Here is a 22602-nt window from a genome sequence, read left to right on the forward strand (position 1 = left end):
GTCCTACATCAAATTGGTATTAAAGCTATCAATCCTACACAATAGTTTGGGATCAGAGCAGGTAGTCCTATATCATTTGATATCAGATACCAGTCCTACATCAGTGTGGCTTATGCTTTTCATTGACCTCAATGTCCTCTTTTGCTGGAACAATGTCAGCTTTCTTTCTCTTTTGAACTTCACTCATTTCTCCTTATAACTTTTAACCACTGTCACATCAGTCAAGTATTTCAATTTGATCATGGTAATTGTTGTGTGCAGCTGAGCTATATACTGTTGTGATGTCAGAAGCTCTAAGGATTTCAGTGGCTCATGCTGAAGAGAAGGAAGTAGGACCTAATTACTTTGGTTACTATATACGTGAAATACTGGAGCTATCCTCTCAAAAAGAAGATGATCTTTTGCCTCTTTCTTTTGAAGCTTCTATGTTAGCTTCAAAGACATATACAAAGGAGAATGCTGGGGACATAATTGACCCAAATTGTAATGGTAGAGATGCTAACAGCCTTATTGGTTCAAATTCTTTGTTTAGTAATAGCATTGGATATGGACTTCCAGACATCAAGAGAGAAAGACTGAAAGCATCACTTAAGCAAGCTGTGCTTGCCCTGAGTCAGGAAGTTGATGAGGTATATTTGGATATTTGTTTTTAATGCACAGATATTCATGCAAGAACAGATCAATCATAGGTGTAGATTTGGTGAATTGCTACTATGTGCATGATAAATCATATGAATTCTTTGCTTGTTTTAGAAACAAAGTCATGTCTTTTGATTCTATATGGTTTAGCTGGCCTATCTAAGCATTTCAAAAGTCCAGTTAGAGTAAGAGGTCAGTGGGTCATTTATTGGATGAGGATATCTCAGAAGCATTGTCAGTTGGATCTTTAATTAATTATAGTGAACTAAACTTGACTGATAAATTGCAATGGTAATGTATGATCCATAGTTTTCAAGGCGTCTAGGCGATTCTGGGTGACACTGGGACTGGGGCACCTAGTCGCTTAGGCGATAAAAATTTTTAACATAAAAATCTAACTTTTGGCTAGTTCCCTAGTTTTATATACCATTCAGCATGTACATTAATTGAAAAAATAGAATTTCTCTTTATTTAGAACAATAAATTTCCTCTAAAATGTAGCAAATCATCACATCTAAAAGATAAAAATCCTTTTCATATATTAATTTCATTATTTTAAAAAATAATACTGCTATAATAAGGATTTAATAGAGAAATTTCATATCAATTAGCAACTAAAGAAGGCTAGCTTTACATGATAAATATTCAAGATGAGAAGTAAAATAGAAAAAACAAGGACAGAGTTTCTGTTTTATTTAATCAGAGAGAGAGAGAGAGAATAGAAAAAAAAACAGAACCTCTTTATAATTCTTTTCTTTCTTTCTTTCTTTTTCTCACCTCAATACCCTTTGATCTTTTAAATTTCAATAGTAAAACATTAAAACAAAGTATATTGATAATTTGATATATAGTGTATAATAAAATGTATTAATACATACATTAATAAGATACATCAGTATAAATGATATTATAAAAGGCGCCCACCTTGTCATTTTTGTTGCCTAGGCGGGCGCTTAGTCGCCTCGGCAGACGCCTAGTTGCTAAAAGTCAAGGCGTTTGGGCTGGGCGCCTCGGCGACGCCTTGACAAATATAAGGTATGACCATACATTTGCATGATTTTGACAGCATGACTTTGTCCAAAAGGAGTTTCAGTGATTGAATGTTTTGGTATTTTGGCTGTTTTTCATTTTGGTTGGTTAGGACATTTTTTACAGAAATGATTCTATGGTTCTTCAATTCCCCATGCGTCTCAGCTTATGGTGAGTTTTTCAATAATCCTGTAGTTACAATAGTAATGCATAATATACTGTATGCAGATGCTTGGTCCTGTCTTCCGTATGTGCCGGATACAAGCACATCTAAAGGGCAAAGAGCACTTACAGAATTGTTCAAGCACATTTGATAGGGGTGTGGTCCAACCTCCTAGTAAGAAGCAGAAATTATCCTCTACCCCCCATATGAGTGGTATCATGACATATTGTGGAACTGATGGCTGTGGATCCTATCAAGAGGTTTGTATATGTCACTGCCCTGTCTCAAAATTTCTTGTATTCTTATTTTTTTTTTGATAAGTTAAAAGCTTTATCAATATCAATAAATTTTAAGTATTACAATCATCCCTCGGAGAGGCGTAAGATGCAACCTCTCCCAACAATGTAACATTTAATAACTTATAGCTGGGCCCAATACAATAAACTCCTGCTCACCCCCTGTTTAGCTAGACAACCAGTCATTGCATTTTCTGACCTCATCCAATGTACCATCACATTCATGTTCCTCATTAGTCATTTGAATTTCTTGATTTCATTTCTGTAGCACCACATCTTCAGCCACCCCACTACCAACTTAGAATCTCCTTCAATCAACAAATTTTCTAAATTCATCTCCTTTGCAATTTAAACTCCTTGCAGAGCAGAAAACATTTCAGCTCTAACAGAAACCCCTACTCCCACTGGTCCCAAGAATAAAGCAATGACATGTCATATTCTTATTATTTTATACCAACACAAAACTCAATTGTAAAAGAGATACAGGTGCATCTATGCATCTTTCAAAATGGTAGTGGATTCATCTGATGCTAATGGGAGCCTTGGACCAAGAGCCCACAAATCTACACTCATAAACCCATGTAAGGGGCCTGTGAAAAGCACTGGAGGAATTCCTCCAGGTGGGGTGCTAAGGAAACATGTAAAGGCGTACCTCTAGCCTGGAGGTACTTAGAAAGGTATACACATTGTAGTGGAGTCATCTGATGCTAATGGGAGCCTTGGACCGAGGACCCACAAATCTACACTCATAAGCCCATGTAAGGTTCATGTGAAAAGCACTGGAGGAATTCCTCCAGGTGGGGTGCAAGGAAACATGTAAAGGCGTACCTCTAGCCTGGAGGTACTTAAAAAGGTATACACGTATGAGACTTGTGTGTCATATGCTCTTACCTTCTAAGCAATTTTTTTACAAGAAAATATCATATAAGTTGGGGCACCATTTTATCATATGCCCCATTACATATTAATATAATACAAAGGAAAACCCTGTGAGTTTGTTTCTTTAAATTTTTATTGTAAAAGATTGTAAATAGAAGTGGGGGCACAATTGCTTTGATTGCTTTCAATCTTTTACATTCATTCGAGTATGAGATTACACACTTGTTTATGTTAATGCGATGCAATTTATGTAAAATGTTAATTCTTAAATTCTGATTTGCCACACCACATGTATTGATGGCTGATGGTACTTGTATAATAATGGATTATGATATTTCATGTGCTGAGATTTCAATTTGTGATGATTTTATTATTTGAAATTGCAAATATGAAAGAGGAGGAGATGGGTTGGTGGGACTATATTAACAAAAAAAAGAAAGTTTAAGTGGCTGATGCAAGGAATGGAAGTTGTTTTGATATGGACAAAAAGAGATGCTAATTGCTTTGCTGATTTGTTGGCTAAACAAGGGGTAGGAAGAAATCATATGTTTTGGGCTGTTTTGTAAGTGTGTATATTTGTTTGGGGAGAGTTAAGAGTGTTTACCTCTCCTCCTCTTCGTACCTTTTTATTTTCCTTTCTTAATGAAATTCAGTTATTGATAAAAAAAATGAAAATTTCTAATATTTCACAAAACTTCCTTTTTTGGATATTTTCTATATTTATTTATCTGTTTACTTATTTTCAACTATTTAATAATTTAAAAACCCATGATTGGGAGGTTCGTGCATCTTGTGTTCTGGTTTATGCCTCATGCCTTAGGATAGTGGAATGATTTGTGTCGTGTCTCTCTGTTTTAAAACATTAATTAAAAGCTCTGCATTTATGAGGTACCTGTTGCACCTTGAAATATATTTTCAAGAGGTTTTATTTGTAAGGTTGATGCAAGGTTCAGAATATCGATACACTATGCAAAGCTGGAAGAGGTGTATTGATACTTTGAACCTTTTGCTTTTATTTTTTTTTTAGTTTTTCCCAAAATTTCAGAGGGGCTATTTTTATATTCTTTAATTATTAAAGAAAGAATTTCTTAAAACTGCATTAGAATAGGCATATTGTTAGTCAAAAGATACAATATAACAAGCCCTGTATCGGGTGTGTCATATCGAAATTTTGAACATTGGGTAGATGTTGATATTGTCTCTGAGCTACCTTCTAAGTCTCATATTAACTAAGATATGAATCATAAAACTAGTTACCCACATCTCTCTCTCTCTCTCTCTCTGACAGTGCATTAGGGTGCCTCTGCACCATTCATGAGGGTGACGTTTGGTAAATGGTACCATGGCTATTTCTACTTGAAACGCTGCCACATCAGCACCACCTAGGGGTTTTGAGTTTAAATGTGAATTTTCTGTTTGGTTGACACTGTTTTGTGTTGCAAAAGTTGTAAAATGTTTAAAATAAGCATATTGTTAGTCAAAAGATATGATACAATACACCCAATACAGGGCATATGGTATCAAAATTTTGATTCTTGATGCCGACTGAAGAAGTTTCATGTCAAAACGCCTGTATTTGCATTTTGACATGTAATGCCATTGCCTCTCTAAACGTTTGTGCCTGAAATGGCAATGGTACCAAACACAACCTAGATCAGGTGTGGCAATTCCTTGTGGACAGTGGTGGCAGCACCTTATGACTGCATGCCCATAAGGTTAGCATTCATGTATCTTCTCAACTTGCTCTATTTGACTGAAAAATTATCACATCTTGGGATTTCTTCTCAGGAAAAAAAAAACAGGAGGATAAAAGGAATGAGAGAATAGGGGAAAACTTGAATATATAGGTACAGCGCACACTTTTTAAAATTTAAACACTAGAACCATGTTAATAATAGAAAAAACTAATTAAAATCTAATATTCATTATCTTTTTGTGATTCCTTGAATTTAGGAGAAGCCACAATTATTAAAAATGAAATTATAAAGTAAAGTTTAAATTTAAATAAAAGATTGATTACATTAACCAAAAATTGTTGATGATACTAACTTTTTTTAAGCAAAGTTGAACCTTTTAGGAAATTTAGGAAGCAAAAATTTGATTTTTAATGGAAGCTAAATTAAATTCTTTTTAATATGGCTAGATAATCCCCATTGATGAAATTCAGTCATGTTAACTGATCCAGAGGTTCTTTTGTACAGGTAGGTTTTGTTAGATTGCACCAAATCTGTAGAATGAATAAGGTTAATTTAGTAGAAGGAAAATAAATACTTCTAATTCCAAAACTAGTTTTTCTCCTTGTTACCAAAAAAGCAAAAAGGAAATTTTACGTTTCTTTTAGTACTTGCAAACTTTGGAGTTTGGTAAGCAATTGCCTAGTAGAAAAAGTGAGAGTAGATCAAGTCAAACTAAAATATTTAAAAGTTGAAAACCAAACATCGGAAAACTAAAGTATATTTATATTTACTACACAATAGAAATTTGTATATTTGTAGTTTAAGTCAATTGGGATGTTAAAAATTATTAAAAACTCTGAAAATAAAACTTAGATAACATGGATAACATGCATAAATGCTTGATACTGTATATTTGAGATACGATAACATCTACGGAATGATTTAAAGATTCATAGTCTAGCCCAAGACCACTAAATTATTCTCAGCCCTACAACACCATGATGGTCTCCTGAAGTGTAATTTCTGCCTTTTTTTAACAGAAAATCTGGAGATTTCATTATCGGGCAGTTGAGTCGCCTTGTACAGACGATGTTGAGGGCCCTTTACTCCTTCCCCTGCCCCTAGCTTCAGCTATGTAAAGTAGAATTGGAGATTATGGCAATTGAAACTGCAGAATCATTTACTCTATTGGGTTTCAATAGGGAGAACAAACATGCTGTTGTTTCTAATTTAAGAGAACCTATAGCTGTTCCTCTTCTGGCACAGGGATCAGAGTCTGGAGACATGAGCAATGCCTACAGTGATGCAGTTTTATCTAGCCAGCTTAGTGATACCAAAAAGAGATGTGCTGAATGCCATACTACAAAAGCCCCTCAATGGAAGGGTGGTCATGCTGGGCCTAAGGTTTTTGACAAAATCTATTTCCTAGGTTCCTTTCTCATCCTTTTTCTTTTCCTTTGATGTTATATTGGTTTCTCATGGTTTATGTTATTGTTTCAGCCTCTATGTAATGCTTGCTGGATGAGATACAAAAAGAAAAAGATGTCTTTTTCGGATTTGAACAGAGAAGAAAAGGAAAGTGAAGAGGTACTAGCATTGAGATTGTTGTTTCTCTAAGCTTAGGTTTTTGGCTTTAGTAAGAGAGTAACTACACATATATATGATAGGGAAACTGAGAAGTTGGATGAGGAAGGACAACTCTCCCTCTCCCTCTCTCTCTCAGACCCAAAAACTAATAATATGGACTTTATTGATTAAAATTGCCATATTGAATTATTTTAGCTTAATCTTGTTAAATCTTGGCTCGGAAGATCTTGTTTACATTTGTTGATGCTCGGTTTGGCCGAGGACAACACTGTACCTCGGTCCGAGGACGGGTGTAGCCGAGGACTTGTGACCGAGGTGATGGATATCCGAGGTCCACGGTGTCTGATATCATAGGTAGGCGAGGATCATGGGGTTGGTTCTGCAAGGAGAGCAATGTCAGAGGCCTCAGGTGAAGACCCGAGGCGAGGACTCCGACGGTCAAGTTAGTATTGTGGTGCGTGGTGGACGAGGTCTGAGGTGCAGGCACCCTGACGAGGTCATTGGAGAGCAATGAATCTCAAGTGCTAGTGAGAGAGCTCAAGTATTCGATCCTTTACCTGGAGGGGGGTCACCCCATATTTATACTTGAAACCGCCTGGAGGTAGGTGAGCTCGGATGGCGGGGATTGAGTCCGTACGTGGGGTGCATGGCCATCCTAGGCCGCCAAGTGACCCCGCGCTATTGGTTCCTTGAGTTTTGTCAAGCTGGGCAGTGTGCATTCGCCAGTTGGCTCTGCTCTGGTGTCCGCAGCCTGACACGTGTGAGTCCCGCGATTGGTCAGGGCCATCCGCGCCTACATCAACATTCTTATTTGGAGCATTTCCATATGTCAATCTAGAATGGGTTCTGAGAACAAATCCTATGAGGTAGGTGATTGTGGGCTGTCTTGGGCTATGTGTAGCACTGGGTGTAAGCTTTATCATTTCTATTTTTGTATTGTGTTGATTATTCAAGATATAACAAAGATCATTACCCAATGTTGGTCCCAAATATCTGAGATCTTGGGAGGGTTGGACTGGATATGCAATCATATGTTATATTTCTGCGAGACCTTTGTCTATTAGAAACAGATGAATTCTAAGCTGAGTTCCAATCCATGCTACAAGGGATACAAATTGCTAGAAGTTTGAACCTTAACAAATTGCTCATTGAAAGGGGATTCTAAGTTAGTGGTTGGGTGGCTGAAAGAATCCGAGTACAGTAATATGGACTTCTAGGGAGGCTATCAAGAGAATTGAATGGCTGACTACCAATATGGAAATGAGGATTCAATGGGAAAGGAGGTCAACAAATGGACTATCTGACTATTTAGCCAAAGGAAGGGGTGAATAGGGATCAGTTGTTTTGGGCTCAGTTGCAATTCATGTTTTATACCTGGACCGCATCTCGTGCCTTGGGTCCGGATGTATTGATTGTTGTATTTCTTTTGCTTTTTTCTCTTCAATCTTGTTTTAGTAATAAATTCTCTTTTATTTATAAAAAAACACGAGTATATGGAGAGATTTAAATCCAAGCCTAATAAAGTGACCACAAGATCATATACGGATATATCACCTTAGCACCACTCAATTACATGTATAAATCTTCAAAAAAAAAAAAAAAACTTAAATATCATCTTCTTTACTATACAATGCTGATACTTGCCTTGGTTTCACATTCAAACCACCATGCAAAAAATCTAGTCCATTTATTTACTCTCTTCACACCCTCTCTCTCTCTCCCTCCCACCCCTCTTGCACATGCTCCTCAACTAGTATTTATAATTAAGGTACATGTAAAGTGTCAGGCCAGGCTTGATCGAGCATTCTAGGTATCTAGCCAAAATCCTGGCCTGTTCTTAATTGATATACAGTGGACCCAGGGTCAGGTCTGGTCATTGCATCAAAATCTGGGCTGCCCATGTTGATCCCTACTTTTGAGTACTTGCACTGTGCCCCAAGTGACTGATAAAGTGTGGTACCATGTTTTCTTTTTGTTTCCTCAGGTGAAGGATGACTTACTAGTTCTCCTAGATAATTGCGGACCAAGGGCTGTGGAAACTGTAAAGAGATATTCCAATGAATTATCTGCAAAGGTAATTCGATGAAATTATTCTTAATTACTTGTAGGTACATCCATATTGTGTAATGTGCTATCTGAAGTCTGAGCATCTGTGTTTTTCTGTCTGATAGAATTTGGTATACTATGTATTCTTATTTTAAACTCATATAATTTTTACATAACTAGTTATTCCTTACATGAACGAAGATATGTATTATAATGTATGAAATGGATTGTTTGCTCTTGACTTGGTGTTTGTACTTGTAATGTGTTTTCTTCTGATGGCACAGTGGATGCCCTGCATCACTGTCAGACACCAACAGACATTTGTGTCCTTGTGATATGGGTAGTAACATTTTTTTTTTTTTATCAATTATAGGCAGTAACATGTGGCTCATAATATTGTTAAATAGTTCACTCTTAATTCTTGTCTTTATGATATTAAGTTGTTTGGTTTGAGGCCTCACTCAATGCCAAGACCATGTAGTTGTAGGGACCTAAAAAGAATGATTATGGATGTGTCTAGCTGAACTAAGTTACTTGTTTCCAGCTAGGGCACATGGAGCAGCAGCTTGAAGAACTTCTTGACATAGTAATGTCAAAATGCAGGTATTGTATTTTCATGTAATTGAATGCATATACTGATTAATAACAAGATCAAAATGCTTAATTACCAATGAGAGCAATATAAAGTAGTACATCACAATGAGATGAAGAACCAAAAAACAAAACAAAAACAACCACCAAGGTTGACCGCTTTATGTGTCCACCTTACATATATAAAAAAGGTTGCATCCTTTATTATCAATAATTTTTTTTTGATAAATGATTGACATTTTATTCAAGAAATTCAATAAGATATTTCAATACAGCTTGCCCAAAGGAGGGGCACGAGCTGGTGCCTCTCCACAACAACAACAATGTACTACCTCAGACTAGTAACAAAAAATTTACAAAGCTGCCCAGAATAAACGTTCCCTTGACACCCCTTGTTTAGCTAACCCATCCGCTATGGTGTTAGCTGGTCTACCCACCCACTGAAAATTAACATTCATGTTCCTTGAGAACCATTTAGCTTTCCTCATAAAATCCCTGTGGCACCAAATCACTGAATCTGGATTTTTTAGCCAACCCACAACAACTTTGGAATCTCTTTCAATAATCAAATTTTGAACTCCTAACTGGTCCGCAATCTGAATGCCTTGTACTGCCGCTAGAAGCTCAGCTCTATTAGAGTCTCCTATACCCACAGAGCATGAGAATAAAGCTAAAATCTCTCAGCACCTCACCAATCCCTGATGGACCCGGATTTCCTTGGCTGCTACCATCAAAGTTCATCTTTGTCCAGTCTTCTGAAGGAGGTACCCACACATCTGGTACCCTGTTCTTTCTGTTACTGCTACTAGCCACAGCCATCCAGTTCCTCCACGTGTCATCAAAGGAATATAATTTGAAGGAATCTAATGATCTCAACCAATGGATTGCCCTGGTCATAATGCAATCCTTTACATTTTGAACATTTCTCTCCTACTCTTGGAATATCCTCGCATTTCTTTCCTCCCAAATTGTCCACAAAGCAGCAGCTCTAATGCTCCTCCACATTGTTTTACCAATTTTTGTGGGCCACACAAAGAATGAAGGATCAAAAATCTGATCTATGGCTGTGGTCAAATTCCATCTGCAACCAAACAAAGCATAGATCCAACCCCAAATAGCAACAGAAAAAGGACAGGTTAAAAGTAAGTGAGAGCAGTCCTCACCATTAGCCTTGCAAGGTACACACCAATCAGGAGACAAATACATAGAAGGCCTTCTCTTCTGCAATAAGTCTGAAGTGTTGATTTTCTTATAGAACACCTCCCAGCAGAACATAATAATTTTAGGAGGTACATGTTTAGACCAAATCTCCTTAGCTGGGAAACCCACTTGTCCCGAGGGAGAGCAAAGGGACTTAAACAATGAAGCACATGTAAAGTAACCTTTTGGGTTTGGAGACCAAAGTCTCACATCAGAACTGGAAGGGTCTAGAAAAACGTTTTCAAGTAGTGACAACAGGTCTGAAACTCAGGAGAGTTCATGATCCCTCAAACCCTTACAAAACCCAAAGTCCCAACTCAAAGGATATGGAGATCTAGATGTTGGAAGAAAGTGAGAGATTGTTTTACCTTTGTAGCAAGAAATGGAATTGAGAGAAGGGAAATTTTCCTTAAGGGCAGAATTGCCCACCCAGATGTCCTCCCAGAACAAAACAGAAGTACCAGAATTGACATCATACCTGATATAGTTGAGGAAAAGAGAAAGAATACTCTGAATTGCTTTCCAAGGAGTTGCCAGAGTGGCTCAACGCGATACACCAGCATCCCATCCATTTCCCAAACTGCCATGTATACTATCTATCACCTCATGCCAAAGTCTCTCCTGTTCTAAGGGCCATCTCCACAACCATTTTCCTAGGACTGCTTTATTCTTCAAAACTAATTTCCCCAGTCCCAATCCACCTTCCTCTTTCCTCCTACACACTATTCCCCAATTTATTAAGTGATCCTTTTTTTCCTCACCTGGCTCCCAAAGAAAAATTCTCATTAAATTCTCTAATTTCTTGGCACCTTTATTATCAATAATTAAAATTTATAAATGGTTAAAAGTGGAGAAATAGAATGAAAGTAGAATACAAGGAGAGGACTGAGGGGCTTATTCAAGTACAGCCCCCACAATGAACAAGTCATAAACTAGAATACAATCACCAGGAACACAAAACAGCTTGGGCCTTTGAAATGCACTCTTGGCTAAGCTACCAAGCAGCTTTGGAGTCTGTACGAATGAGTTTTCCATAGTATATAATTATAAAAAGAAAATGAAAAATACAATAATAAGTTCACAACACCAAACAACGAAACATAGTAATAGTTTGTCCAGTGGAACCTATCATTCATTAAAGGAGGGAGGAATCAAGGATTAAAGTATTGGCATCGGGTATAGTATTCGAGAATTCGGAGACAAATACACTTTGGAAACGCATGGATATGAACGAAAAATATGAAAACAGATGGATACATTAGGGAAATACATACAAATTCCACAAATACATTAATAACACTAAATTTAAGACCAATATAGTCACAAATAGTATATAAATACAAAGAAAAATTATATTTTAATGGTGTATATAAAAAAATATATTACAATTAATATATTGAGATGCCTAGATATCATATAATTTTATTTATAATGCATCAATCAAGAGTCCAAGACACTAAACACATGTGCATATTATATTTTAATTATTATATCACTTATTTTTTATTTTACTATTTCAATTTTTTAACATTAACGAAAAAATCAACTAAATATTAAATTCTCAAATGCAAATTAAAATACCAAAACATAATTCAAAAAAATATAATATTAACTTAAAGTATATTAAATTTGTTAAACTTTTTAAGATACATATCCTATACAAATTCATAATTTTTAATTACTAAAATAATTATTCAATTGTTAATATTTTTATTTCTATAAATAATTTGAAATAAAAAATCATTTTTTGAAATAAATGTAGATTAGTGAATTTAATAGATTCAATTTAATATTATATTCTTCTATATTTTGTAAACAATATTTTTATTTTTTATAAATAATAAATATTTTGTTATTACTTTTTAATGTAAATTAAAACATTAATTAATAATTTTTAAAAATGTATAAAAATTTAAAATGCATATCATGTGCAATTTAAATATTAAAATAATCATTTTATTATTAATATTTTGTTTGTATAATTTTATTGATATTAAAAAGCATCTTTTTATATAAATATGGACTTGATAGATTATTTGTTTTATTAATTTATAAAATACTATTTTTGAATGTTATTCCTTGGAATAGTTAGAATTGTTAAATATAAACACGTGTTTTTTGTTTAAATTGTATGTCAATACAAAAACGTAATAAAATTTATTTTATTCTATTTAGTAACATATGATAAAGCCTGGCTTGATGGTTCAGAGTGTAGCGAAAAATGGCACGTCCGAATGACCTGGGTTTGAATCGGAATAGCTGCATTTTTTATGAAGTATAGAGAGACAGGTGTTTCATGTGTATCGCCTTGTACCAGTGCATATCGGCCGATATAGATACATGCCGATACACATCCGTATCGGTGCAATACGAATGACTTAAGGGATAGGGGATACGTTTCTATTCGTAGCGTATCCCGTACCGTTGTCAACTGTACCAATACAATACGCCCCGTATCGGGCGTATTGTGTCAATATTTAAATCCTTGAGAGGAATACACTTTACATGCTATGTTTATGTATTTTAATTTTAGATAATGGGTTTTTTAAAAAAATTATTTTAAAATTTAAGTTATATATTTTATTAATATTATGTTTAATATTTTTTTTTAATTTTTTAAGCTTTTTTTTTGTATTTTTGCGCTTTGCATAAAAAGATGCGTGTCTCACCTTGCGCCTTGGGCATAAATTGCCCCTTGTGCTTTTTTTGCGCCTTGCGCTTTTTTTGCACCTAGCGCTTTTTTTGCGCCTTGCGCTTTTAAAACATCGAGTATGACAGATCTCCATGCCCTAGGCCTTTAAATGTGGAGCTGTCTCCTTCGTGCCACACCTTTATCTGGGCATAATATCCCGAACATCCATGATTCAAAGTATTGGTACTCTCATTATGCGAAAAAGTTTTATTGAATCGAAACACTTAATTTGTTTCATCTGTTTTGTATGACAATTTGTAAGTGGGTATGTTTTATTATATATTTACATTTAAAACGGTTAAAATAGTCTAATTCATAGTATTTGGAGTATCGATGTTTTTGAAAACTGGTACATATTGTATGATACTATAGATACTTCAACCCTGTTAACAGCCATGAAAGTTGGTGATTCTTGGATTGTTTTACAGTGAAGCATAGTCACCCTTCACCTTTAAGAGATGGAGCTATCTTTCTAATTATTTAAAGATTTTTAAAGCAATGGACGATGGACACCAAATATCTTCCAAAATACCTTTCCTACACTTTCCAGTTCATTAGTGCATGGAACCCACCAGTTATGTGAAACCTGAATCTTCTGCTTTTTTGCATATAATACTAAACTTTAAGATCTAGAAAACATGTTTTTTTTTTCAATGGATAAGATCTAAAAAACATGTTTCAGGCATGATGATGGCTGATATATTAAATTTTCTAAGTCAGCATAAGTACCTCTATAGGGTTTCTGTACATAACCTGGGTAGCTCATTTGGATTAAATCTCTTCCATCAGAAGTGTAGAGTTTGATTATACATGCATAACCTGAATAATTATCTATTTTTAGCCCTACTTTTCTATGGTTTTATTGCTTGTTCTTGGTTGTTAAAGGTTTCGCCTCTGGCTTTTCAGTTTCCCTGCCTATACTGAAATCTATCCTCCCTATTTGCAGACCAATGTCTCTCACTGAGAAGCAAGAACTTAGAAATTTGATCCAGAAGATGCCACCAAAAAACCTTGATCGCATTGTGGAAATTGTCCAACGCAATAAGCAGGAAGAAAGTCATTCTTGCAAAGAGATAAGTATTGAATTGGAAAAGGAGGTAATATCAAAGTTTAAGTGATCAATCAGCGTACATGTATATTTACATATGACCTAATACTAATGATCTGTTTCATGGGTTCTTTAGGACAATGCGACACTTTGGAGATTGTACTACTATGTTGAAGCAGTTGCAAATGCTGAAAAGCTATCACCATAAGTTCACTCTGGATTCCCCATTTCTTTTCTGATTTTCTTTCTAGGCTTCTCTATCTTGATACTGGAATCTCAGTAAAACCTTCTTGAATATGGCATGAGGTGTTGTATCAACAAGAGCCTTCTTAAGTGGAAGGTAGAGAAGTTCTGGGACATCTTAAAGCTACGCATGTCGAACAAGTTCCCCTTTGTATTGATATGGGGCAAGAACCGCACGATGCATCATTTTGGTATTTACCGAAAACAAGGCCATCTGTTTGGCTATTAGTAGTACTAAGTGCTGTGGACATCTAGCCACTGAAATATTGCATAATCTGTAAATATTTTGATTTTCTGGTTTAACTTTTGGCTTAGTGACATAGATGTATGAACATGAACTTGAGGTTTATCTCCTGAACATCTGCGGATTGCAAGCTACTTTGCTGACACATTTGCTGTATCACCCAATTCACCAATTCTGGTGTTACAGTTGCAACCTGCTTTACTTGGGTCCTTTCTTGTTTGACCTCTTGCCACCAACGTCAGATTTAACATGCAGGCTCTACGATATACATTGAGCTGCATATACATGTATGCAAAATTGTTTGATTAGCTTGCATTACACCAACAGAAATGTCTGTTCTGTAAAAAAAAAAAAAATAAAGTAACACATGCTACCTTTTTATTAATATTTTCTTCTTTGTTTCATGAATTTAACTTGGAATTGATTGTCTTACATCGTGGAGTTCATGTTTTCATGAATATTTTCCTTTTGACAACGAGTATTTGGATGCAGTAGGGCCTGTCATTTCTCCTTAGCTTATTCTTTCCTGTAGTAGGGGATTGGATCGAATGGGATAGAGACAGAGTAGATCCAAATTTGATTTGTTTATATTCGAATTGATTTGAATCTTATCTATGAGATTTATAACGGATTCCAACAGAACTCAAAATTGTGATAGGATATTGAATAGCATCGATAAACTAAAGGGCAAATCTCTCAAATACTCTTAAGCTTTAGGAAATTAACTTATTCATCCCTACTGTTAAGAAATTGTCTTAAAATACCCTCAAGTTTGCTGACAAATGATTAAAACCTCCCTTGTTATCGGCGTCTGTTAATAGAAAGATGGAAAAGACTATTTTAACCATCATTCTTCTTTAAATTTTTTAAATGAAACATTTGAAACAAAGAAAAAATCCTTTGGTTTTGGGGCATGAAGCCAAAAGAAAATCCTTTGGTTTTACCGTTTTAGAGCATGAATCCAAAGCATAAAACCCAATCTGACATGTTTCCCCCACTTGTAAACTACCCAAAACGGACCTTTGCATTTTTCAACAATTGATGGTACCCCACTTTGATATCTCTCAAGACTTTTTGCCCGGAATAAACTGAAGATTGGGCAGTTACATGATTGCGTTTTCCCCTACTGATGGTTCTAGATTACTCGAAGAGTTCTATTCCAACTGAGGGAACAGGAAGGGGAAATGCAATACTTTTTCTTCTATTCCTCCACTAGTAAGTTTTTGAAAAAAACTGAAATATGGGGAAGATTGGTTATCCAGATCCAATTTGATTATTGAAAACTTGCATTTGAATCTGATCCTGAAATTTGATCGGATTTGAAGACCTTGAATTTGAATTTAAATCTTAATGGATTCAGGTTGGGTTCGGATTTAATCTGACTGCATTTGTTTTTTTTTTAAATACAAAAAAATAAAAAGTTTTATGTATAATAAATTAGTATAAATATACATACTGAATTTATGATATATATAAATTCATATATAATATAATATAATATATAAAATATATTTTTATAATTTTAAATATAATTATAAAAAATTTATATATTAAAATCAATAAATATTATAATATAATTGACTTCAGATTTTAACCAGAATTTGACTCAATTATTAATTGGATGTAGATTGCAAAATCTGAACCCGATCCGATTACATAAATACATCTCTGAATCTGAGATATTTGGATCAAATGTCAGATCAGGCTATAGATTTTCGGGTATCATTTACAAGCCTATCACTAACCCATTTTAGTTTCATTAGCAGATGCTGAGATCTCTAGCAAGATGAGTATAAACTATGGTCAGATTGGATTCAAATTGAACTCAGATGCAATTCCATTCATTGACAATCCTGTACAGAACAAAGTTATCCGTTGTTTCACTATGAATTTAGTGGTATGGAACTAGACATAAGTTGTAAGAAAAATCCAGAGACTACCAGAAAAAAGAATAGATATCTTCAAAGGAGTTGGAATACAAGAGACTAACTAATTTTTAGTTAGACTCCTTAGACTCAAACCCTTGCAGTTACGCTTTTGAATGTCTTCCTTTTGGTTTTTCTAGTTCAGATGCATTTGTCTTGAAGTAGTCATGATGAAACATAGCTTCCCAGTTTGAACATGGTGGCATGCCCAGAATATTATGTGATCTAAATCACCTCTCTACTGATGTGCTTGATAAAATTTCTTCCACCCTTAACAGACATGGATATGTAACTGCTGGCAAGTGAAATTTGGAGATATTGAATTTTATTTTGAAATTTTAAAAAATAATAGAGGGCAAAATTGATCACAAACAGGTAATATTAGGTTTTAAAAAAGTTTATAGTTGGTGTCACATGTGAACAGATTGTAATGGAACACTCATGGAGGGTTTAGTCAATTATTATAAAACTTAGGGATACTTTATCACAATTTCTAAATTTCTAAACAGGAGAGAGTCAATTTCAAACTTAGAGATGGTTTAATAAATTTGCTGTAAATTAAACTAAAACTGACTTTGATGTTATATGAAAGTAATAACACAACACTCAAACCAATTCTACTAATAGATAAATATAACCCATTTGTAGCATATTGCCTTCAATTAAGTCAGAAAATATTTTAGAAGCAACTAATTATTTGGTCCTAATTTTGGCTACGGAAGATATTTCACAGGGAAATTTGTACACGCTGAATCAATCAAAAGCATGATTTTCAAACCATTGTTGATTCGGATGGTTGGACCATTTGGCTCGAAAATTAGTTCTATTTCACCCTTGCCTGTTCCTTGGCCAAAAATTATTGATTTGGTCAGTGGTCTGTTGATCTGGGCAGTTGAACTGCCAACCCATTTGACCTGAACAATAATTTTTTGCTGTTTTTTATTTATTTAATTATTTTTTTAATTAAAATAGATTGTCCATTCGAACCAGACGTTCAATCTCCTAACCCAGAAACTAGTAGCCAAAATGATTTCAATTCTAAGTCGATTGGGTGGTAAATTGCTGTAAGGGGCAAACCGGGATTTTTGAAAATTTAAATAGGTCACGTGATGTTATTTGTTAATAACATTTTAATAATAAAAGGTATACTTAAGTCTTTTGCCCTAATAAAATTTGGGGAAGATAACTGACTAACTAACTAATTAATGATTTATGTTTGTTTACGGGACTAAAGTTAGCTGATCGCTAGGTTTCAATGTTCACTTGGCATAAAGGGCAAAACATGGAGCTAGAATTAATAATGTCCAGCTGGGTTAATTAATACAGATCCTGTTATTATCTGGGTTGGTACTTGGTAGAGTGAGTTACAATTTTTGTACGTGGTATCTATTAATGATGGATAAATAAGGACATGAAGACGCTCATTAAAGAGAGAGGCAACCGTGAGCAACCCAACTTAAAGAGGCGCTATGATTGATTGGGGTTTAATCACTTATCTTTAAACTGATGCAATCCGTTATCCATTGCTTCCTTCAACTTATTCAATTTAGAGGGTGAGTAACAGCTTTTGGCTTTCCCGCGGGTTTCATACAGTTGTGTGTTTGATAAAAATCTGGAGAACCCAAATCAGCTGTCAGTTGGTAACTTGAAGAGTTGTGTGTTTTTACCATAGTTGCAGGTCACGGCCGTGAGTTTGAAATTTCTCCTCAAAGAATCTTTTTCACACCCACCAAAACAATTCTCAACCCCCATTCCATCAGATCGGAGAAGTCAGGTCCCGGTCGGAATGGGGAAAATTGCCATCCCTACCCTGTTACCCATACACCCTTATGTAGATCTTACATCCAGGATATGCAATGATGTTAATTAGATGCGGGATTTTCTATCCACGAGAACTCTGCCAACGTCTGCTCACAACACACTACCCCTGGGAATTGGATACATCTCCCCCTGATTAATATTATGCAGGAGGATGAGATATTCTTTATGTGTGGCTGTGATGTTATATGGGCAAACGTGAGCAGAGTTCTTGTGGACAGGAGATCCGGACTCTGTTAATTAGTACCTAATAAGGTAATAATTGTGAGCTCCTGCGTCACTTCTTACATGATTTGTATATAATATGTAGGTGTTTAGGAAGTGTATATGAATATTACTAATAATAAAATGAGGACAGAAGCGTAAAATTTAAGAAAGAATAATTTAGTAGTAAGAAATAAAAAAAAATTAAGAGAAAATAATTTAATTGACACTAAAAATAAAAGAAATGCAACAAAGCCTGCATGATCAGCCATTTGATTTACGCGATATTTTCATAGCCAAGACTCAAGAGTTTTCTGTAGAGAAAAGGAAAAGAAAAAACTCACATATTTATGATCTTATTAATATCTCATTTTCAATGTATTGGAATCAAAAATAATATTGATGATGTTAGAAGAAGAAGAAGTTTATTTCTAAGTTGGTGCATATTGTTGCTTGGCCGTAAATTTTATTAAATGCTTTAAAAACTGACCCAGAAGGGTCAGAATCAGAACTGCTTTGACCATCAGTTTTTAGGTCAGCAGTCCAATCGTCTGGTTCAAACAGATGGTCCATTATAGTTTAAAAAAATAAAAAAATAATAATTAAAATAAAAATGACAAAAAAAGTTATCTAAATTGAACAGATTGAAGATTTAACTGCCTGAATCATGATCAAATGAAAGGTTTTTGACAAAAGAACGATTTAACAAAGATTCAAAAGCCATGGTTTTACTTCTTTATATTGGACAGGATGATATGGGGAATACACAGTTTAGGTCATAAATGGATTACATACAGCCGCAATATTTCCTAGACCAGGTGGCTGGATATTTTGTAAGATGGTCTCAACACAGACAGCCTATAAGTTATATATCTTTGATGAAAAAGGTGGGAATTACTATGCTGTCATTGGTGAAACTTCATCAAAACAGCCCAATGAAAGCAGCTCAATGGAAATTTCAGCCAACGTGAGGTCTAGTATTGACCTTATTTACTAAATAGAGTCTCCCATCATTATCATCATCATCATCATTATTATTATTATTATTTGATAGAATAGTACTGTCTCTATTATTTCATCATTGGGTTATTCTTTAGATGTTCAAGAGTGAATATATATATATATATATATATATTAAAACAAATCAGTCAAGAAATTTTCTTCTTGTTTTAAATTTTTTATTTTTTTTATTTCATGTCATTTTTGAAACAACCAATGAGATGCAATTTTCCAATAACCTAAATAATCTCTTCTCCTAAAATTTATCCTAAACTACCTCCCCCACTTTCTCCAGAATTATCTCTAATTCCTATTTATCTTATAAATTATCTCTAATTACTATTTATCTCCAAAATTAACTCTAAACAGTTTCTCTCCTAAATTATCTCTAATTCCTATTTATCCTCTCCCCTACTTTTTATCTATATCTATCTAAAGAAAGTTTGGAATAAAAAATTTAAGAATTATTTAAATATTCTAATAAAATTATATAATAACTTTAAAATATTTATTAAAAACACAAAAAATAATTTTACATTTCTATAAAATATATCACAAAATTATGTACTAACAATTTAAGTTATGCTTTTACAGATTATCAATTTAAATTCTTTTTCAAATACTTAATAATATGTAATAGCTTTAAATTAATAAAATTAAAATAACAAAAAAATTTAAATATTTTATAGAATATTTAAATATTTAAATAACTAAATATTTATCATAACTATATTTTAAATAGTTAAAATAACAAAATTATCTAATAAATAATTTTATATTTTTACAAAATATATCACGAAATTATGTACTAACAAGTTAAATTATGTTTTTCCGGACTATCAGTTTAAATGATTTTCAAATATTTAATAATATGTAATAGCTTTAAATAAATAAAATTAAAATAACAAAAATATTTAAAAATTTCATAGATTATTTAAATATTTAAATAACTAGATATTTATCATAACTAGATTTTAAATAGTTAAAATAACGAAATTATGTAATAAATTAAAAAAATCTTTAAAGCAGAAAAATAACTATAACATAATATTGAAATTAATAATAATTTAATATATTACAAAATTAATAACAAAATTATGTAATATTAGTATAAATTATGATTTTATGGATAATTAAATTCAATAAATAATTAATATTTTAAAATTTAAATATTTTACATATTATTTAAGTATTTAATTAACTCGGTATTTTAAATAAAAAAATATTTAACATAACTAGATCTTAAGTAGTTAAAATAAAGAAATTATGTAATAAATTTATAAAAAAAATCTCTAAAATAGAAAAATAATTATGACATAATTTGAGAAAATAACTTAAAAAATTAATATTTATTAATAATATTTTTAAACTCTCAATATGTATTTATTATATAATTATATATACTAAAATTAATATTTATTGTATTTTAGTAATTATTTATTATTTTTTGTGATAAATGTATTTTCAATGATTATGTATAAATTTATTTTACTTTTTTAATTAATAGAAAACTTTCAATAATTATTGGATATTAAACTATTATTATTGAAATTTTTAAATTTAATTTATTGTACTTATTGTATTTTAATTATAACTTATTGATTAATATTTATTAGAAATTAAACTATTATTTGAGATTATACTATTTATTGACTAAGTTAATATATTTTTAGTACTTATTGTATTTTTTTCACTATCAATATATTTTCAATAAATGTATATTTTCGCTATAAATTTTTAATAATTATTAGAGATTAAACTATTGTTATTTATTAGAGATGAGACTTGAAGGTGCGTGATCTGGAAGCTCCTAGTTGGAAGATTACCTTGACACTAGTCGCATAGCGAGCTGGACCAAGCTGCAAGACAAAGGATCAGAGAACCCGAGGTGGCTAACCCGAAGAGGTCACTCCGATGCTTAAGTCAGTATCGTATTCAGATTGCGAGCTGAAAGCTTGAATGCTAGAATGGTAGTGAGCAAGTAATCGCGCGTACCTGAGTCTTGGGGGTTGATGCCCTTATATAGCTCGGTTGTCGTGGGTCTCGCGAAACACTCCCAGAATCCCCAGCCCATGATGTAGGGATCTGTTCCGCTTTGGAAGGAGGATAACGTACCAGTTAATGAGGCTTACCGTTTCCCTCCGATTCGGGCAAGGTGAGGATAAGGCCTACAGTTACGCGGTATGATCTCGAGAAGTTCAGAGACAACTGGCAAACTTCTAGGTTCGGTTATGTGGCACCTCGGTTCATGTGGGTATCGAGGTGCTCTGACTCCGAAGTGACCGAGCACCCGAGGTCCTGCGATCTGATGACATGGCACCACATGTTGAATTGTCGTCTAGCTGGCAGGCCACATCCACGTGTCCTTTACTTATTAGGTCGGGCCAAATCACCCTTTATCAATTGCCCCCCAGTCCTCGTGCCAAGGGTCCTGACCCGGCGTGGGGAGTTCATGGCGAGCCCAGGTGGATTTGGCACGACTTCTAGGCAGTTTGAAGGGCGGCTCTTCGGTCGGACCTTCATGACCCGTTTGGCTCGACCAGGGAATACCCCAGATCGCATACTAGGTACGCGCGGACGCCATTCCATTTATAAACTCTATGGACGTCAAATCATGCGCTCAATCGATTTCAATCTCGGGTGGCGTGCATCCGGTTTTCATGGGAGCCATCGGATCGTGTAGATCTCGACCGTTGAGTCCCGGTCACGGCAGTTATAAATAAGGGCCAGAGGGGCCCATTTTTCTCGCCACATATTGCATGCTCGAGTTTGTTGAGGTTGTGCTTCAGTCTTCCAGGTTGTCTCATTTTTGGAAACCATTATGTGGACCGTCTCCTCCATCAGGGCAGCTCGCTCCTCAGTGTACTCTGCTGGTTGCTCTAGCTCGACATCATCAACCAACTTCGCCTTACCTTTTAGTGCAGCCATGTAGCACTTGTAGTACTCAAGTTGGTCACCTCGTACGACCCCTACTCCGTAATCTGTCGGGAGCTTCATCGCCAAGTAGTATGTTGATACTATCGCACGTAAGATGTGCTGGATGGGCCGACCTACGATCGCGTTGTAGGGAGACGGAGTCGCGACCACTAGGAAAGTATGCTCGAATCGCACTATCTTTGGCCATGTCCCTACCTTTACTTATACCGTGACCCGGCCAAGGGGTCTAACTTCTTCGCTGCTGAACCCCACTAAGGGGTTATCTGCTGGTTTCAAGTTGCCCTACTTCAGCTGTAGCCTGTCGAAGGTCCCTTTGAATAGGATGTCGGTCGAACTGCCTGAGTCCACCAAGATCCGCTTCACTTCAAAATCATTTACGATGAGTT

General features: G+C 34.5%; 1 protein-coding gene across 1 annotated transcript in view; it reads left to right on the forward strand.

Moving 5' to 3' along the window:
- The window catches only part of LOC104591545 (uncharacterized), a 32493-nt gene extending 17950 nt beyond the window's left edge, over positions 1 to 14543 (forward strand). The window contains exons 2-9 of the mRNA XM_088903927.1: positions 262 to 629; positions 1897 to 2091; positions 5949 to 6086; positions 6183 to 6269; positions 8254 to 8343; positions 8860 to 8918; positions 13745 to 13895; positions 13983 to 14543. Coding sequence (XP_088760053.1) covers positions 282 to 629; positions 1897 to 2091; positions 5949 to 6086; positions 6183 to 6269; positions 8254 to 8343; positions 8860 to 8918; positions 13745 to 13895; positions 13983 to 14054 — 1140 coding nt within the window. The 5' untranslated portion in view covers positions 262 to 281 and the 3' untranslated portion in view covers positions 14055 to 14543. The remainder of the gene's footprint in view (positions 1 to 261; positions 630 to 1896; positions 2092 to 5948; positions 6087 to 6182; positions 6270 to 8253; positions 8344 to 8859; positions 8919 to 13744; positions 13896 to 13982) is intronic.
- Positions 14544 to 22602: the final 8059 nt, after the last annotated feature.

Source organism: Nelumbo nucifera, chromosome 4, assembly GCF_055504915.1.
Source record: "Nelumbo nucifera cultivar China Antique chromosome 4, China Antique-T2T, whole genome shotgun sequence".
In the NCBI taxonomy this organism is placed as follows: domain Eukaryota; kingdom Viridiplantae; phylum Streptophyta; class Magnoliopsida; order Proteales; family Nelumbonaceae; genus Nelumbo; species Nelumbo nucifera.